This window comes from Suricata suricatta, chromosome 1 (genome assembly GCF_006229205.1).
Source record: "Suricata suricatta isolate VVHF042 chromosome 1, meerkat_22Aug2017_6uvM2_HiC, whole genome shotgun sequence".
NCBI classification, from domain to species: Eukaryota; Metazoa; Chordata; class Mammalia; order Carnivora; family Herpestidae; genus Suricata; species Suricata suricatta.
The window spans coordinates 66,280,620-66,301,872 of NC_043700.1; the positions used below are offsets into that span (position 1 = coordinate 66,280,620).

Below are 21,253 nucleotides of genomic sequence, written 5' to 3' on the forward strand. Positions count from 1 at the left end.
AATGCTCACTTGAATTGACCCATTTAAGCTGAGAAGTTATGATGATTCAGTTCTGATGATTATAGTCATTCTACATTTCACCAGGTAAAGTAACGCTACTTTTCTGCCAGGGCTGAATAAGGGACATAGCAAATGCTAGAGCAGAAATTGTCATCAAATTTTGTAACAGTGATAAGTATGTTTTTTCCTTTGTTAGTGATTTGGTATTTTCAGAGGTTATTTATATTTTTCATTTCATTACTCTTCATTTCAAAAAATATCTATGTGTCTACTGTGTGCAAACCACTGAATGAGATCTGAGGCCAGTAAGATACAAATGATACAGACTGCCTCTCAGAATCTTGTTTTTAACACAGAGATATCTTTCAACTAATTTCTATTATATATATATTACATTTCATATATACATTATATATTATATTTCTGGGTTATGTAGAAATTATATCATATATTATGCATATAAATGAATGGTCACGAATCTTACAATAATCATTTCTTTTACAAATAAGAAGATTTGAAAGAATAGGCAGTTGTAACAAGTCCATAGATTTCCCTCCATCCTTGTGCTATGCCCACATTTCAGACAACTATGACCTGTTGCCTGGATCGTTTGTGATGTCTTCCTAAAAGCTAACCAGCCATCACATGCACATGATGCCACCTGTTGTCACCCAGGTGGGATCAGTAATCTTCCCATATCAAAACATGATATTAATTCTCTTCTAGTGGTTCTCTATTGCTCTCTGAATAGGACAAAAAATTCCTTCGTAAATCAACAAGGCACATAAAATCTGAATCATACATATTTCTCTTTTTAAAAATTTTATTTATTTATTTTGAGAAAGGAAAAAGCATGAGTGGAGGAGGGGCAGAGAGAGAGAGAGAGAGAGAGAGAGAGAGAGAGAGAATCCTAAGCACGCTTTGCACTGTCAGCACAGAGCCTAATACAGGGCTTGAACCCATGACCTGTGAGATCATGACATGAGCTGAAGTAGGACACTCAACCAGCTGAGCCACTCAGGCACCCCTGGCTAACACATATTTCGAAAGAAGTATTTCTCTGAATTCCCTCAAAACACCTCTGTTCAAACTTTGGCCTTGTGGAAATATTTATATTTTTTCTGCCCTGGGAACTTTCTCTGTGGGGAGCCACTGACCATTCTCTCTCAATTCCTATCATCCTTTCAAGTTTTGAATTCAATAGTGCTTCCTCAAAAAAGCCTTTTTCTTACTTCAGACCTTGGATTAGACCAACTTATCATGGGTACTACCACAGTATCTTTGATTTCCTCTAAAGCCTTTATTAAATAGCAATTATGTACCAGGCCTCATTCTAGGAGCTTGGAATATATCAGTAAACAAAAACAAAGAAATCTCTGCCCCTGTGGCACTTTATTTTCAACTTGGCGTAGGCAGACAATGGACAACATATTAATCATAAAAGCAGTATACTAGAAGGTAATAATGACAAAAACTAAAGCAGGGAAAGCTAGCAATAAACATACCCTGATGGATGGAGAGATTGCAGTTTTACTTATTTATTTCTTAAATGTTTATTTATTTACTTTTGAGAGAGAGGGAGATGAGCAGAGGAGGGGCAAAGAGAGATAACCCCAAACAGTTTCCATGCTCAACAGGGAGCCTGACTTGGTGCTCTGTCTTATGACTGTGAGATCATGACCTGAGCTGAAATTATGAGTCTGACGCTTAAGTGACTGAGCCACCCAAGTGCCCCAAGATTGCAATTTTAAATAGAGAGCCTGCCACTGCCTTCCTTGAGAAGATAGCATTTGGACAAAGATCTAAGGAGTGACATAGGCTCTGCCATGCAGATATTTAGGGGGAGAACAATCCAGAAGAGGAAATAGCCAGAGCAAAGACCCTAAGTGGAAAAGTACCTTCTGTGCTTAAGAAACACCAAAAAGACTAATGTAGCTGAGGCTGAGTGTGCAATGGGGAGAGTGCCAAGAAATCAGTCCCTTGTGGCTGGCAGACAGAGTACTTAGGGCCTCAAAGATATAACTTTGTCTTCTACCCTATGTGAAATAGAGGGCCATTAGAGGGCTTAGAGCAGGGCAGTGACATAATGTAATTTATGTTTCAAAAGGACCACAAATATGGAAGATAAGGGCAAGTGTGGAATCAGGGAAACCAGTCTAGAAGACCATTGCAATAATCCTCGCAGAGAGATGGTGGTGGTTGGATTTAGGGTGTTTGCAGAAGACTGGGTAAGAAGTATGGCAGAGCTGATAGGATTTCTTGATGTATTGGATGTGGACTGTGGATGTGGAATGTCAAGGCCATTTCCAAGTTTTTGGTCAAGTGACAACTGAAAACGTGAGTTGTCATCAACTGATGTAGAAAGATTGTTGAAGGAATAGTTTGCAGGGACTGAAGAGGGAGCAGCAGTGGGAAATCAAAAGTTTAGTTTAGAATATATTGACTTTCAGGTGTCAGTAAGTCCATTTCCAAACCTGCTATAAGGCAATTGCTGGTTTCTAGTCTGAAGACTATAAATTCCTTGAAGACTAGAACTTTGTCATTTCTCTGACACCTAGAACAGGGCTGGCTTGCAGAGTAAAAACTCAATAAATATGTATTGAATGGATAAGTAAATTGATAAATGAATAAATGAATGAATGGGTGTTGCCTAAAATTAGTGAATTGGTGAGTCAGATTTAAAATCTCAGCGATCTAAAATCTCTAGAGGTGCTTTTTTGTACAGAATATAAGAAGAAATTTAACATTTGCAATTTATATTTTGTGGTGATTGAAATATGTTAATATTGAAACATTTATATTTTACTTTTATTCATCAAATAGGAATGATTTTAATTTGAAACTATGGAAGCCTCATTAACTTTTAGAGAAGACTAAAACGTTAAAACAATTATTTACTTAATACTCTTACAATTTGAGATAATTTATATTATTTCCAAATCTTAGCCATGGTGAGAAGTTTACGTAATGAGTTGCATTTTTACAGATTTTTGGGCCTATAGCATAAATTTTTTTATTGTAGTAATAATAAAACGTGATTTCAAATATCAGGCAATGAAGTAATAAGCATTGAGGAAGGCACATGTTGGGAGGAGAACTGGGTGTTGTATGGAAACCAATTTGACAATAAATTATATTATTAAAAAAAGAAAAAGAAAAAAATTATCAGGCAATGTAACTGGTATAGTCAATGACCCAAAGACAACATAAAAATAAATTATCTCATTAGGAAATATTTTTCTCCTTCCTTAAACAGATCATATTTTGAAAATATGCTACTTGTTTATGTTAGAAAGTGCTATATCATCCCCTATATAGTCTTTCTTCCTTTCTTCTGCCCAAGGAAGAAGAAAAAATCATGAAAGCCCTGTCCTCTATTCCCTATCTTTTATATTTGTTGACAGTTGAAAAGGTTTACCTCTTGACAACTCCTACAAAATGTCCTTCTCTCATCCATACACATATTTTAAATTTTCACAGTGGGAAAGGAAAGAAAGAGAAAGAAGAAAGAAAGAAGAAAGAAAGAAAGAAAGAAAGAAAGAAAGAAAGAAAGAAAGAAAGAAAGAAAGAAAGAAAGAAAGAGAAAGAAAGAAAGAAAGAAGAAGAAGAAGAAGAAGAAGAAGAAGAAGAAGAAGAAGAAGAAGAAGAAGAAGAAGAAGAAGAAGAAAGGAAGGAAGGAAGGAAGGAAGGAAGGAAGGAAGGAAGGAAGGAAGGAAGGAAGGAAGGAAGGAAGAGAAAGAGAAAGGAAGAAAAGTACAGTTTCCTGACTCAGTCGTGCCCTTGTGTTGCATTGAGTCTGTGTATTAGCACCTCCCATACTTTTTCTCCTGCTGAATCCCATTCACACCCCTAGTCAGATGCTCCACATTCAGAGAGCCCTCCTTAGTATCCTTTCATCCATATTGTTCTAATCATATGCAGGGAGATGGCATATTTTATATGTATCATCCTCTATCATATTTGCCTACTGACATGTTAGTCTTCTCCATTAGATTGCAGATTATCAAAGGTATGAGTCTTTTTTTTTTTTTATTCAGTCCCTGGTGTGTTTCAGTAAATGAGCAATATGTCTGTTGAGATGAACTCCTACCCAAAGCCATTTTGTACACACTGGTTAACTTTTATCGAACTTCAAAGGCCTTAAAAAATATGTCTCCTATGGAAGCCTATGTTTCCAAAGCTGTGTTGTCTTTGTAAATGTTGGTGAATCTTTAACTAGGGTCCAACACTGAATCAGAGCCTACATTTTTTTTTAACTTATAACCCTATATATGCTCTTTGCACACTGACGGGTCATCACTATGTCTCTGAAACTTGGCATAAGTCACCGAAAGAAAGGCATTACAGAGGGAAGCACTATAGTGTTGAGAAAGGGAACAACCTTCCAACAGAGCAAAATCTGGAGCTGAGATCTGGCAAAATTGTTAACAGAATGCATTGCCAAGGATCTCTCATACTCCAAGTTTGCCTTGCATTTTGATGTATGGCCCATGAACTTCCATAATGATAGGACTTCCATGGCACAGTAATCGTCTCATTTTGCTCTCATCCTCCTCACAGTAGGTGGCAGTGGCGGAACACGATGATAACAGTATTCCCAAGGAGAACGTTAGTTCTATTTGGGGATGAATGCCACATGCAATGTTCATCAGACAGCTAAAAGGGCACCATCTTGGGATGGATGGAAGGCTGCAATTCCACAGAACGAGGTTCAGCAGTCAGACCTTGACTGAGCACAGGTGGAGATATAACCTGACATCAACAAAAAGACTAGGTGTCCATTTTTCTTCTCATCAGCCTTGCTGCATGAAGGTATGCCCACAAGCCCACAATATTATTACAATGTAAATGTGGAGTATTAGTCAAGGTCTCTAAACAAGAAACCACCTAGTTTTGAGGAAAATTGATTCTGGTTTATTCTTTACCATTCTATGAGATGCTTTCTGGAATTTAACTTAGTATTAACAGGATCCATTTATATACCCCACAGTAGAGAACTTCAATCTTTACCTAGGTCCAGTCTCACAGCCACACCCAAATTTAAAGCCAAACATCCTTATCTGTCTGTTTTTTCCCATTATGTGCAGAAACAACAACAAAACCCATGTCTGATGTATTATAAACATAACTGTGAGAGCAAATAAAGTAACACTGTCCCTGACTGGTTGATATGTAGTCTGCTTAATAATACACAAATAAGAAAACAAAATCATTACGCCTCTGAAGTGTTTGCATTATGCTCTCATGCTCTTAATTTTCATAAAATCTGGTTTCATAAGGAAGGTAATCATTTCATTCTACTTATTTTTTGATCCACTATTGTCTCTCCTCTCAATAAGGTGACCAACAGAAGGAAAAATAAACAACCTTCTTATCAACAGCAGACACATTTAATATTTGGAGGTAAATATATGTATGCAGGTGAACACATAATAAAATACATTGAATAAACAGGTAAAGTAAGTCTCCATGGAAAGAATAAAAGACGAATCTGGGTAATGCTCATATCAGAACAGTGCACCGCATTTAGAATTCAAAGATTCTGTTTGATTGCATAAAGCATTGTATTTTTTTAACTACTAGAACAAACTGCGAGTTTTATCTTCCTAGAGTGTTGCAAGGAGCAGGCTACTTGTAGCAGTTGGATATCGGTAGGCACAGATACAGATATATACATATGTAGACACAGAGGCAGATGTACATACTGGCAGGTAGATACCTACCTTAATTGTAGTCGTGTGTGCTCCAGGGTATTCTTTTTCTTCCAGTGTTGACCATCTTTCTATAAATTTGGATACCAGGGAATCATCATAGTCCACTATCTGAAATCCAGAGACGTTTGCGCCTCCAAACTGAATTTTTAATAGGTCTCCATCAGTAAAACCCTAGAAGGGGAGCACATGTATGTCAGGCTTTCTGTTAAGAATCAAAGAGAACATTTACAAAGTAACCTACACATTGTGGTTTTACAAATGTCAAAGAGCACATCAAAAGCTTATAGGAAATGTTTCATGCATTTCTCAGACAGTACTCTGCTCCAGTACCTGCTACCATTTTGGATTCACACTAGATCCTTAATCAATGAATGTTTAGTGGTTGTACTCACATAAAAGTTCTCCATTTGAGAAATCTTCCATGGATAAGGACTGGCTTTATTTATTGACTCTACAACAAACCACTACCACATGGTTACAGATACTTAATATAAAGCTAGTTTTCTAAGAGTTACAACATTATGAGCAAGTTAGTCCTATTTAAATTGTTCATTCTCTCAGGTGATGAAACATCTTTAAAATGGGAATGGAAAATACTAAATGCCTAGTCATTATTTGAGAAGTCAAACAATTTCATATTAAGTACGAAACTTAATTTTATAAAATGTATTAAATTTTAAAAATCAATCTCTTGCATTACTAGAATGAATTCAGTCATTACTAAAACTACTATGTGGTATTAATTGATTGGTCAAATTTGGTTGATTTCAAATTTTTTGCTGTTGTAAATTCTATCTCAGTTTGAGAGGATTCGCTCAAAGATGAAATCATAAGATGAAATCACAATTTTAACAAATCACAATTATAACTATTTTCACCTTATACGTTTACTCCTTATTATTGTGCAAAGGATTGAAAATATCCCTGAATCCAAAATATAGGAGAATCTTATCTTTGTTATTGACATTAAAATATATTTTAATATATTTGTGTAAAGAAGGATAATTACTTTGTTATTGGCTCATAATTTTGATTTTTCTTTTTATCAAAATAATGCAAACAGTACAAAGAATGTATATAATGAAAGTCACAGATTCTCTGCTCTGACCCACTCTGTTAAGCTACTTCAAAACAATCAATTTCAGTACGTTTGTTTTTCATATATTTATCTCCATACTTCTGGATGACATATGTTTTCTTTTTTTTTTAATTCTTAGGGGCACCTGGGTGGCTCAGTCGGTTGAGCGTCTGACTTCAGCTCAGGTCATGATCTCACAGTTTGTGGGTTCGACCCCCGCATGGGGCTCTGTGCTGGCAGCTCAGAGCCTGGAGCCTGTTTCCGATTCTGTGTGTGTGTCTCTCTCTCTGCCCCTCCCCTGCTCATGATCTGTCTGTCAAAAATAAATAAATGTCTAAAAAATTTTAATGTTTCTTTGTTTATTTATTTAGAAAGTAGGAGTGGGGAAGCGGCAGAAAGAGAGAGACACACAGAATCCAAAACAGGCTCCAGTCTCTGAGCTGTCAGCACAGAGCCCGACGTGGGCTCAAGCCCACAAACTGTGAAATCATGACCTGAGCTGAAGTCAGCTTAACTGACCGAGCCACCCAGGCACCCCCCACATATGTTTTCTTAATTTATCTATTTTAGACATTTTTTATTGAGTTTTTGCTGATGTCAAATGAGTATGCAATTCATTCACATTTACCTCCTCACCCATTTTCACATTCATGGTTTTCATATTTGCAATTCTGTTATTTAGAGCAAAACCAAATAATGTGCTGGGCCTACATTTTCCTTCTTGAAAAGTATTTCATTCTCATGTTAATAATTGCTTTAGTTTTTCACTACCATAGCTTTCTATATATCTATCTTTAGTTTTTCCCAGTTGCTCCATGAGAACTTTTCATGTTTATATTAGTAAATCTTTCCATTTTAAAATAACATATTCCAACATATCAAGTAATGTTTCTCTTTTTTCCTGAATATTGAATTTACAGAAGAACTTCTTAAATGCTGTGATCTGAATTGGCTCCTCTTTCCATGTTTTCCGCAATATTACCCTCGAGTGTCCCTTCACCATGTTTCTGGCTAGTTCTAAATCTGGTCGCCTTGATTATTATTCTTTCATGTTTTATTCTCTTCTTCCAGAGCCCTCAATTGTTCCCTGAGACATGAGAGGTAAATTTCTTGAGACACTGAATGTCTCAAAATATATTTATTTTTCTCTGACAGTTGATTAGTATTTTGGGTAGGTACAGAATTTTAAGTTCAAATTCTCATAATCTGAGGACATTGTTCCTCTGACTTTTATTGTTTCTAATGAAAAACACAATGTCATTATTTCTAATTATTTTTTGTAAGTGACCTGCTTTGTACACCTCTGCCTCCACCTCCCACTTGTTCAAAATCTTTAAGATCTATCTTTCCCTGGAATTTCATGATGACATCTTCTTTGAAATATGAAAGAAGTCTCCTTTCTTTCATTGTTTTCTGTACTCAATGGGCACATTTGTATCATCCAGTACTGGGAATTTTTCTGAATGTTCTTTAACAATTTCTTACCTATGTTTTCACTACTCTGTCTTTCCAGAATGCCTATTATTAACATATTGTAACTTTTTGAATAAATGACTAAGCCCCTTTAAGGGTTCCCCTGCACTTCCTATGCCATTGTCATTTTGTTACATAAGCAGGAAGATTATTCTTAGCCTTATCTTCACCGTCACATAGTTTTGCTTGTTATTTTAGAAAAAAATAAGTTAGCATACAATAGCTCTTTCATATTCTCTGAGGTTTTTTTTCATAATGTACTCTTTCTCTTCTTTTTGGATAATACATAGTTTCTTATTTTTCTGCAGATCTCCATTATAATTTTAAACATTTTTCTTGTGTTTTCTGCCTGCCCTGTTTTTATTTATTTATTCATTTATGTGTTTGTCTGTTTTGTATTACATCTTTCATGCCCAGACTATTCTCAAATGCCTAGTTCTGTTTGGGTATTTAAGAGTAAGACAATAAAAAAAATATTGGAATTTCCATGTTCATGGAACGTGTCCCTGATAAATGTGCTTCATTGTAAGGCACACAGGCAGGGAGGGATGGGTGGATGGCTGTACTTTCTGTCCGTATCTGTGGGTTGAGGAATGAGAACTAGATCTCTTTATGACCACTTCTTCATCACATTATGTACAAATCATCCTCTTAAGTGCTGTATCAAGAACTTAATCACAATCTGTGTCTTAGGAGTCTAATCAAGCATTCACCAATTCCTGAGGAATTTAATCAATAATGGTATCTAAGGGCTTTACTATCTTGTGTAACTACCACCGTTAACACTCATCACATACTGGAAATGGAAAAGGGGACATTTCCAATCAAGATTTTGGAAGATGAAAGCACTTCCAGTCAGAATGGCTTCTTCCATTGGAAATGTCAGCAAAATTTTCAAATGGCTTCTCAATTCTCAGAAACCACAGCTTTCCTCAGATTTTTAACTTACTGATTCACTAGAAGTTCCATATGTTGAGGATACCAAGTATTCAGAAAAGGAGGAACAGAATTTGAATTCAGATAAAGTATTAGGTACTTTTCTCCCTAGAAGCATGACAGCAGCATGAACTTGTTTTTGATTTTTTTTTTTAAATCTTTTTACTTTGGTCATTCATACATTTATTTCCTCTTTCATAGCATCAGATATCAACTCTCAAATTGATGAGCCACCTTCTGTCATTATTTCTCGATGTTCCAATATAATCTTCTCCATCTGGACATTTTTAAAGATCACGGCTTTCAATGTGGCTCTGTGTTGTTCATCAAATGGCACAATTCACATAGCGGACTGACTGTCCAGGCTGTTCCCTGCACAGAATGTGGTTCTGAAGAGAGTGAATACAGTTTCATCTACTTTAACCCTTGCTGCTCTGGTGGGAAGTCATTTAGGATCTGTAATAGCATATGAATGGGTAAGTTCTGATGAATTTTATTGTGGTTAGCCATTTCAGGGGCAAACATAATTTTTATCTCAACAACCAACTTCTAGCAATAGCATATAAGTTTGAGATTTAATATTTTAAATCATTGGGACCACCTTTTAGTGAAAACAGTATTTATCAGTTGTGAGGTGGTTTTTTTCCCCATCATTATTAGAAATAATGTCTTCTGATATAACAATTTGATATTCCAGAAACCATGAAACAAATCTACATTTGTGCAGATATGACAACTTTTCAGAGCTCTATTATGCTACTTAGAATAAGCTCCTATTTTTCCCCTCCTTTCCTCACTATTTTCCAGAGGTTGGGGAAGGTGGTATTCTCAATTAAGTAAGATTATATTTATTTAAAGAACACAAACCTTTGCAATGATAAAGTCTTAGCTCATTTTACTGCTGATCTGAAATCTATTTTGAAAAAAAAGTCTAATGATAATTCCAAGTTAGTTCTGATTATATTTAAGAGAGGGAGATGCAATTAACCACTTGGATGTTCAGTATAATCATAATCTGACAGAAATCCCGATGAAAAAGTTACCAGCTATAAGAATTCAGTTTCACTGTGTTCCCTACATAGGAAGTAGATAATCAGAAATAAATAATGTGTAATATATTCATATTCTTGACATTTCCAGCTTTAATTTTCACTGAGGTATTCTCCTGGATGTGCATGTATTTCAAATATTATATATACTAAAAGTTTAAAGGAATGAATACAAGTAAAAAATGTATAAAACAGTGACAATGAAAAACAAGAGAAAACTTGAATCATTTAGCTTTGTATATTTTTAAAAGCTTTTCCATAGCTAATTTTGCTTTTTAAGCATATTGATATATGCTTTGACAATTTATAACCTTGTGGAATCTTGTTCTGTAATTTCTTACATAATTTATAGTAGGAGATTTATTAGAAAATATAAAGTAGGAAATAAATCTAAAACAAAAAATTCAGAAAAATATCATCACTTCTAATCAATCAATATAATCAAAATATGTTTTTAAAAATACCACTGATAAATACTGATCATTCACAACTATTTCATAATTAATAAACATTTCTATTAAAATAGTATATATCAATTAATTCACCTACCAGATTCGCAATGATATAATGGTAACCTTTAACATGTTTTCCAATGGTAATAACCTAACAAAGATAAAGAAACCATTATTTAATAAATGCAAATAATATAAATGCAAAATTATTGATTCCATGACCCAAATGAGAAATAAAAAGGAGTTTTATCTACTAAGTTTTGTGATATTCTATGATGAGTCATATTTGACTACATATAATTATCACATCCAGAGACTATTTCTCTCAGAAAAAGGTAACAATACAATTTAGTGCTTTATTAATGCTATCTTTCAAGAAGTTAATAACTAAACAGACATAATCACCTCAGGTTTGTCAACAGTGAAAATAAGATCATAAGATCTTAAGAAATATAAAATTTAAAACATGTATGAATCCATAATAGGTCATAATTTTATTCCTACAAAAGTTATTTTTTCATTAAACAAACTGCTGAAGCCAACATCTGAGATTTTATATTCACACATTGATACTCGAATTTATGGAAGTACATAAATTAAAAAATATTAATAAGTATATAAAATAATTATTCAATGAATATATAAAATAATATTCCTATCTTAAGAATCTTGAAATGCTTATAATTTAGTTCCAATTAACATAATTATTTCCAGCTTGATGCAGCAAAGTATCAGAGAAGCGAATCTTTCTCCACAAATCTAAGTCAAAATCAATGGTTAAATGAAAAACATCATGGACAAGTGGTCATTTTGGTAATGCACATGACAGTTTGGGACATTACTGAATCAGTGTGATATTTTACTGATCTATATCAATTGAAGAGAGTAGAATTTGGTAAAATGGTCATGCTGTTGTCCTAGTACTTAGATATGCAGATGTAATTTTTATTTTTAAGAAAACTGTCACATCAATGGAAAGCATGAACTACCCAGGCTATGGACAAACATTCAAACCATGAGCTTATTTGTCTGATTAAACAGTTTTTGTGGCTTCCAGCATTCAGAGACCAAATCCTTAATTCAAGCTGCAAAGTCCAATGATCTTGCAACTTTCTCCAGGCTTTTGCCACTCTTTATACTGGAACTTCATTGCCCCCCTTTTAAAGTATTTTTGTCACAAAGCGTTTCTTTCCATCATCTCAGGGCTTTATATATTCTATTTCCTCCGCTTGGAAAGCTCTTACCACTACCATATCATTTGTCTTATTAATGCTACAAGCACAAAGAATCTCAGCCCAATGTTACCTCCTGGGAGTTGACTTCTCTGACCTTCTCTTATCCCAGACAAAGTCAGGTGCTTCAAAGTAATGCATTTAGTTAAAGAACAAGGGCAAAATCCTAGGAAGGATTCCACCAAATGCCCCTTTGAGGTTAAGTGATAGCTATTTGGAAGGGAGTTAGGGCTTGTATTATTTTTTAACCTATTTTTAGGTAAACCAAATCATCTTTTCCAAGAAAATGAACCCTCTGTATTGAAAGAAAAGATGCCCTTTTGGATGAAAAATATATTAATTAGCATCACTTGAATTGAGTTGATTATGTCCCTCATATTTTCAACTGACATCTGTTGATTCTCCTGACTATTCATTCTACTTTCTGATTCATGCATGTCTTTCTTCTGGGAACAAAACAAAACAAAATAAAATGTATAAATGATGCTACCAGTAGCCCTTACTTGAGTTAAGTGTTCACTGAGAAAAAGGGGGCGATATAAAAATTTACTAACACTGCCTCTACATAGGAATTAGTGCTGGCCATACTAACTCGCATTTTTGCTTTACAATAATCATTAGCAGTGCACTAACAATGGCAAATTTATATTGATTTCTTAATGTTTTAGATGGATGAGTTCTTTTCCCACCTAATCACAACTAGAAATAAGTAATGCCAAGGTTACTTGAATGATAAAATTTTTTTATTGAATGATAAAACACTCATAATCAACAAAGTGATTCTCTTTATAACTTTATTATGAAGTAAAGTTTCATCACCTCTGTTCTCTTATATGTATATTGGTAGACTGAATAAGTAAATAGTGTTTCCTTTTCTTGAAATGGACTTCAACCTCAGTTTTTGCTTGGTAAACTCTCTTCCCCAAAGGCATTCCATGATCTCTTAATCTAAATTTTTCTGATGCTTTTCATAGCATCCTGTTCTTCTCATTTGTCATTTATACCATTATTATAATCATACATTAATTTCTTTAAATAGATCATAAATGTTCACCTTTTTAAGGTGAATACCTTAATGAAGGCAAAAACCTATTACAGTTTTGCCTGTTTTCTTTAACATTACTTTCTTGGATCTACACAGTGGCTATCTGGCAAATATTAGATACTCAAGGAAATGTACTGAATGAGCAAATAAATGAACCCAAACCAGACAACTGCTGTTGGTATGTGTGTGAACCCTTCACTGATCCTCCTACTACAGTTAAGATAGGTTTTCTCTTACATGCTCATAGATCACGTTGTTGTATAAATTGTAATACTCTAGTATGACAAGTAAAATTTGTCTTCACCTCTAAACAATGAGTTCATGGTATACATTTATATCTCCTTTCTTTAAAGTTTATTTATTTGGAGAGAGAATGAGAGAGAGAGAAACAGACAAACAGAGAATGGGGTAGGAGGGGACAGAGAGAGACGGAGAGAGAAAGAATCCCAAGCAAGCTCCACACTACCAGTGCAGAGTCTGATGTGGGACTTGGTCCTATGAACTATAAATTCATGATCTGACCTGAAGTCAAACACTTAGCCTACTGAGCCACCCAGGTGACCCAAAATACCACTCTTTCTTCCTTCTTTGCATCTCTCATTCTAGACACAGAGGATGTCTTAAATAAATTTTGCTGAATGATCCAATTGATGGCTGTACACACTCATTTAATACATTCAAAAGTGTCTTATGAAAATGCAAATAATATAGATGTGCAAAATCTCTGTACATCTTGAATGGATGTCCATATAGATATTTATTTAATCATCATATATTTGTTTCAAAATATTGCATTCTATATATTTCCAATTTCTCTTGCAGTTTCTTTCTTCTAGTTTTGGAAATAATTATTTTCAAAAAGGCATTCACCAACATTTATTATGATGAGTCACGAATACATAAATTCTTTAAACAAAAGACTAATGACTATTATTAAAATTCAGTTTTAATGAGAATCTCCTATGAAATTCAAATGAGTTGTTGAGATTCACATTTGAACAAGAGGCCTTCAGGTTAAAAACAACCCTAAATTCATCTCCTGAGACAGGAATCAAGATTTTTCTACTGAAATGTTCACCTCTCTCACATATAACATTTAGCCCTTTCTCATAACGTTAGTTTTATCCAGTTATTTAATATTTTATGTGATTTATCCATTTTGTATGTCTTAGAGCCTGTGTTATTACATATCAATTAAGGCTTCATCAACATTTATGTTTGTAAAATGCTTTGTGTTATACAAATTAGTGAATCTAATTGTGTCCTCAAAGGCTGGAAGGGCCAAGAAATGCATACTTACCTGCATACTTTTCTTCCAATCCTATAATATCCCCAGCAGCTACTACTACACAGACACACAGACACAGACACACACACACACACACACACACACACACACACACACACACCTAAAAGCTGCGAAAAGCAGCAGATACCCAGTGAAGCAAATCTTAACTTAGTAAATCATGATGATGCTTCACCAACATCCCTGGTTACTTACCCTCTCTATATGATAGATACAGTGGATATTAATTTTTAACAGTAGGATATTATGCAAGGCTGTCCTATCCCAAAAAACCTTACATGGAATCAAGGTGGTGTGGTAAGCACAGATAAAACATCCTTATGTCCAGGAAACTTCTCAGACAGCGCAAACACAGACTGAATATGACTCTCCTATATATTTTAATGCCATAGATTAATAATTTTATAGTGATATAAAATCTGCTCACCAGGAGGAAAAAATAATTCTTGGAAAAATGTATACACGCTTTTTCTGAAGACAAAGACCTATCCAGGTGACAATATAGGATTAATGTTCCATACCATACCCTAATGTTTGAATTACTCCATGTTTTGCCAAAGAATTCATGCAGCCTCAATTTCACTTATGTGGCTACTTCTTTATCTCTAAAAAGTTCAACAAGTTAAATTTCAAATTTCCAACTAAAAATATCAAAGTTTAAAGCAATGCTTATCATATAAAGAGTCAGGAATTACATATTAAAATATTTAATGATTAGTACAATGTGTCAGCGTTATTGAAGACCATCTGCTATTGCTAACTGAAGCTGGAGATAATTTAATTGATGATCTCTGCTGCATCCTACATAAACCATAAAGTAAAAATTGCTGTTCAAGCACTTCACAAAAATACATTGTAAATGCTGACATTGCATGCATATTCTATATTTGGTGCCATTAGAAAACAGAGAATAGCCAACCTGGTCTACAATGTCATTTACTTTATCCCGTTCACAGTCCAGGATGACACGTCGTTCCTTTTTTAATTCCAGATCTTGAAAAAGTGATCGGTATGTCTCATCTTTCTTGTCATTGTTAATGTTTCCCACATTGATAGCAGTCACCTGCCATTTCTTTTCAGCAGCGGAGTCCAGCACTGCCTGCAGCGTTGATAAGCCTAGGAAGGCAAAGAAAAATGATGACTGATAAAGCTACTTGAATAACTCAAAATTATGTTGTGAAATTGACGGCGAATATATTTTTAAGGCTGATATTTTTGTGCAGCTAAGGGGATGTTGACTCCTCTAAAAAGCTATGATCTTTATCAACATCAACTTATTTCCACTTCAAATCAGAAATCCTTTTATCTAAATGCTATTATTCTGATGGAAAGAGTCAAGAGTTTGGGGGTTGGTGAGCAGTCTCCCCTTCTTTCAGCTCTCTCAGCTGTCTTCTTTATCATACTACTGAAGAGTAATGTCTGTGATACTTTGGGTTAAAGTGAAATACGATGACAGTGCACACATTTTTTTCTCTTACAGAATGGAACAGACTGTTCTATTACATATGACATTCTATCATTTCAAATTAACATCCTTGAGGAGGTTGCAGACACTTTCAGGGAGAAAAGTCTACATGAGTCTCTGTGAGTACAAGAGCCAGTAATTTCAAAGAGTCTTGTTATATCCTTTCCTATTGTCTTCCAGTCAGCAATTGCTTCTCCTCAGCCTCTGTTATATCATTATTATTGTTATTGGGATTGATCCCACAGGGATTTAAATGTTCACCTCTGAACCAGATGGCAGCAGTTAGTTTTCTAGCATAAACTTGTTACATTTACTTAATCTCCCAACTTGTGAGACCAGTTTCATATTTAGTACTACCTTTGCTTATTGCATCATACAACTTACAAAATGTTATTTTTATTTTTAATAGTTCATACATTACCTCAATTTGTGAATTTATGCCTACAGTGAAATCTGGAAAAGCAACACATAAACTTGTCTTCCACATCACTTCAGCTCTTCACAGCCAACCTAATTCAACATTTCTATTAATAGTTTAATGAACACAAAATCTGGGCTCCAAAAAGAATTCAAGACTCATCACATCATCTTCCTGATTCCAGAAAAACCTGCATCTTTCTCAGAAGAATGCTGACTCCTTCCTTTCTAACAATAAAATGTGAGATTTACCTAATATGCTCTATAAATTTTATTTATGTACTAAACTTTAAGTCTATTTACTATGGCAGAATATATTTACATTCTAAGTGTTAAAAACTATAGGGGCACCTGGGTGGCTCAGTTGGTTAAACATCTGACTTCAGCTGAGGTTACGACCTCATGGAATGTAAGTTCCAGTCCCACATTCGGTTCACTGATGTCAGTGCAGAGCCCATTTCTGTTCCTCTCTCTCTCTCTGCCCCTACCCTGGCTCATGTGCTCTTTCATTCACTCTCTCTCTCTCTCTGTTTCTCTGTGTCTCTCAAAAATAAATAAACATAAAAAATGTTTTTATAAAAATAAAAAAAAAACATAGGGGTGCCTGGGTGGCTCAGTTGGTTAAGTGTTTAACTTTCGCTCAGGTCGTGATCTCACCGTCTGTGGGTTCAAGCCCCATGTCAGGCACTGTGCTAACAGCTCTGAGCCTAAAGTCTGCATCAGATTCTATATTTCCCTCTCTCTCAGCCTATCCCTCACTACTCTGTTTTTCTCTGTCTCAATAATAAATAAACATAAAAAAATTAAAAAAACATCAAAAATATTAAATGTTAAATCTATAGTACCTGGAAAACATCATTAAAAATCTCATTAACTCAACACCAGCCAAGTATACCTAAGATCATCCTAGAACACCTTGTGATACAAAATGCAAGGAAGTCCTCCGAAACTATCAGCTCTGACTCAAAGGACTTAGGAGCCAATGTAATAAAGATCACGTTAAGTAAAGATGAGGCAATTTGGGTATCAATAAGGATAACAACTGCAAAAGACTTTCAAATACATAATATATTTAAATCTATGAATATTTAATGATATGTAAATATCTTAACTACAAAACTGAAATGGGAAGAAATAGAAAACTTGAACAGACTGATGACCAGCAAAGAAATTGAATCAGTGATATTTAAATATATATATATAAATATCTGGTTGCCTTTGAGGGATACTAGGAGCTGAGTTATTCTAAAATTGCTAAATAAAGGAAGAGAGGCACATATTGTTTTGTCCTTCCTATATGAACTATACTCAGGATAATAATTAATTAAGACAGGTTTTCCTTTTTGGAAAAACTCCAGCTAATAAATAATGAAGGTATATAGATTTAGAATGACGACCATTTTGCAACACCTAGTGAATTAATGAATCAAGGTTACAATCATTAATTGCTGCTAACAACACACAAAAGGAAATGAACAGAAGTTATATGTCTCTAAATAGGAATATTCAAACCATCTGTGGAGTATTCTTGCCAAAAACGTGAACCTGAGTCTTATCAAGTTTCTAGATCTAGCTAGCAATCTATAAGGAATAGATAGCAGAGTAATACACTAAATATCATAGTGCTGCAATCATCAAATTTAACTCTCCATCATGTTATAAACCACTTAAGAGATATATTAAACAATTGGAAGATATGAACCTCATTTTATCTTGAATCAAATAAACCATGGGAAAAAATAGATGATGATATTAATGAATTATTGTTAACCTGCCTGCATATGCAAATGATATAGTGGTTATGTTGAAAACAAGAGTATTGTTTCAAAATACAAACGAAAATATGTACAGATGAAATGACATGATGGCAGGTAGTATCAGTTTCAAAGTAATTGTGAAAGTCAAAAGGATATAGATAAAACAGGATTCCTTGTATACTGGTCATTAACAAAACTGAGTTAAGAGTCTGTGGGGGTCAGGACATATGGTGGCTTAGTCGGTTAAGTGTCCTACTTCAGTTTAGGCCATGATCAATGGTTTGTGAATTCAGGCTCCACTTCAGGCTCTATGCCGACAGCTCAGAGTCTGGAGCCACTTTGGATTCTGTGTCTCCCTTTCTTTCTGCTCCTCCTCTGCTCACACACTGTCTCTCTCTCCTTCATAAATAAATAAACATACAAAAAAATTTAAAAAGAGTCCTTGGGAGTCTTCATATTATTCCATTTTTTATTTAAAATATTTCATTATGAGAGGCATCTGAGTGGCTCAGTTGATTGGGCATACAACTTCAGCTCAGGTCATGATCTCACAGCTTGTGAGTTTGAGCCCTGCATCAGGCTCTGTGCTGACAGATTGAAGCCTGCTTTGGATTCTGCGTCTCTGTCTCTCTCTGCCCACTCTTCTGCTCTTGCTCTGTCTTTCTCTTTCTTTCAAAAATAAATAAACATTAAAAATTGAAAAATATATTTCATTATGAAAATTAAAAACAAGTTATTTTTATTTCAAATTGAAAGTTCAACCATAAATTGAACTTAAAGTTAATTTTGTATTTTGGGCAAAACAACAATAAGTTTCCTCTGTATATTCTGGTACCAAAAAACAAGATATACAAGAATTTCTGAAGGAATAATTTAAACAAAAGACCATATTCCTCGATTTAAAAAAATGATTAATGATAAAACTTCTTTTAAAAACTTCATGGGTCACTATGATTTCCATTCACTACAAATAAATTAATCTTTCCATGATATAATTCAAACGCTCTTCCTGTTTTTATGATCAGTGAAGACAGAACATACAGCTGGTCCTCATGATCAATTCAACAGATTTCAGAGTGCTTGAAAACAGTTATTAAATCTATCCAGTCTTCTTTCTGAGTAGGGAAAAAAAGATAATTTTCTAAACCTCTCTTACTATCTCAGTTCTACTTTTCCACATTCCAATCTTTATGCAACTAACTCTTCCCTTTTACCTCTTAAAAATGTTATATCCATGGATGATGTTCCATATGCTATCCACAAATTATCACATAGCACTTACAAGTGAGATTCCTTACTTCTAAGCAATAAATTATTCATTTTGTTTTTATTCTATCATGAAATCTACCACACTCTAAAATTTCAAGTGGCGTTGTTCTTGATTATTCTCTTCTATCTTTCAATATATATTGCAAGAAATTTAAAATATAAATAACAATTTATAAATGGGTTTCATCGAGTAATATTTCTGTACCTAACATTTATTGGCAGATGAATATGGAGACGATATATTAAATTAGTAAGAATATATTTAAAGAAATGGTTGAGTTTTAAACTCATTCATTCTATGTGTCAAAATTAACTCACAGTTGGGGTGGATCTTCTGCTTTTAAAACTCTCAAAATTAATATTTTGTAACCTATGAAGCCTGGTGACATCCATCCATCAGGAAGCTAAATAGTTCAAGTGGTACAATATCAAATTTGATTAATTTAATGTCATCAGAAGACAATGAATAATATTAAATCATCTCCTAGGGACGGCCAGAAGTAACTCAAAATTCATGACATGGTCTGTCTCATGATTTGAGAAGATTGCTGTCCTATGCTTAGTAATTCATTTTTTAGATTTGTTGACTCAGTAAGTGATCTCTCAATCTCTCAACTTGATCTGTGTCTTTCCTACAATTAAGAGTTTTGCATTAATTCTGATTACTTATAAATTAATAGATTAATTTGAAATTTAAAAATCACTGAAAATTCATGTTACAACTATTGAGGTGAAATTAATCTCTTCAAACTTAACACAAATTCACGTGCTTGGTTTCTTGATACCATATTCTAATTAGGGGGAAAAAGTATTACTTGAGATAATGACTTTTCCTTTCCACATAATCTAGCATAAAAGTATCTTTATAAATACCTATATCCCTTAATCAGAATATAAACTTGTATAGACAGTGAGAATTCTATATGAATATTGGTTTATTTAAAGCTATTCTACTCTATTATCTATACCATATCAGGGTATTTGAATTATAGCAGAGACTGATTTCTGAATTACTCAGAACAAAGAAAACTTGAGATATATAGTTGTTTACTTACAAATAAGAAATAAAACCTCACAAAATTAACTATCCCTCTTAACAAATATGTTTAAAATACATTCTAAAGCACCCAAGTATAGTAGAAGCATCTAAAATTAAGTGATGAGTTCTATAAGTTCTCAGACTTATGACTAAAATAAAGAATGGCTAGACTATGTTTGATTGAATTACATTACTTCTTCTTTTGCCTAATTGTTATGAGACTAGTTATAGTTGTATAACCTATTTGTAAGCTGACATTCTCCCTAAAACTTTCACAAAGTATTGCTATCACTTCTTCACACTTTCCTCTTGAGCTAGTGTTAATAACACTATGAGAGAGTTATAGAAAAGTCATCAACCTAAAGACAGGGAAAGTTTAAGTGTTTTAGTTTGCACATTAGTGGGTAGAATTAAAAAAGATTACCGCAAATAGATATATTTCATTCAGACTATTTCTTTTGTCTTAAAAACATTTTCTCTGTTCCATTTAAAATTCACTGTCCTTATTCATCTCTCAAGCACAGAAATTAATATTTATGATCACTAAATCATGGCAGCTTGCCTAGGCCAGATTAGATTAACATACATTTCCCTCATTGACTTTCTCAGGAACCTCTGAAAAGAAATTTCTAATTTTATTCTATGCATGATTTCTTCTTGGAACTGGAATCAAAGTGCCTTCCCTTCAGGGAACAAATAGTATGGCTCAAAATTAAAATCAAGACCTAAAGATATAAAGCATTAGTTCTGGTTTTACTTACTGTTTATAGGAATGTGTTATCTTACCTTATTGACATTGAACTAATAAATTAAGAAAACACACTTTTTGAGTAAAGTATTTGTTCAAATTTAGTACAAACATAGCCAAAGATAAAACTATATTTAATGCATTAACATAGCTAAGCCTTACTCTATAGTTCAAAACCTACTGAAGATCTATCTACTGACTGTCTATGAAATAATAATATGCAGCTTTTAGGAAGGGTACTGGGTCACCAAGGAGTGGCAGGCTGTTGCAGTA

General features: G+C 34.0%; 1 protein-coding gene across 5 annotated transcripts in view; it reads right to left on the bottom strand.

Moving 5' to 3' along the window:
* GRIA2 (glutamate ionotropic receptor AMPA type subunit 2) overlaps positions 1-21,253 on the bottom strand; it is a 149,456-nt gene that overhangs the window by 53,165 nt on the left and 75,038 nt on the right. For all 5 annotated transcript variants that reach the window (XM_029939683.1, XM_029939691.1, XM_029939715.1 and 2 more), the window contains exons 4-6: positions 15,205-15,401; positions 10,800-10,853; positions 5,724-5,885 (exon numbers count right to left, since the gene is read on the bottom strand). In XM_029939683.1, the coding sequence (XP_029795543.1) occupies positions 5,724-5,885; positions 10,800-10,853; positions 15,205-15,401 (413 nt within the window). The remainder of the gene's footprint in view (positions 1-5,723; positions 5,886-10,799; positions 10,854-15,204; positions 15,402-21,253) is intronic.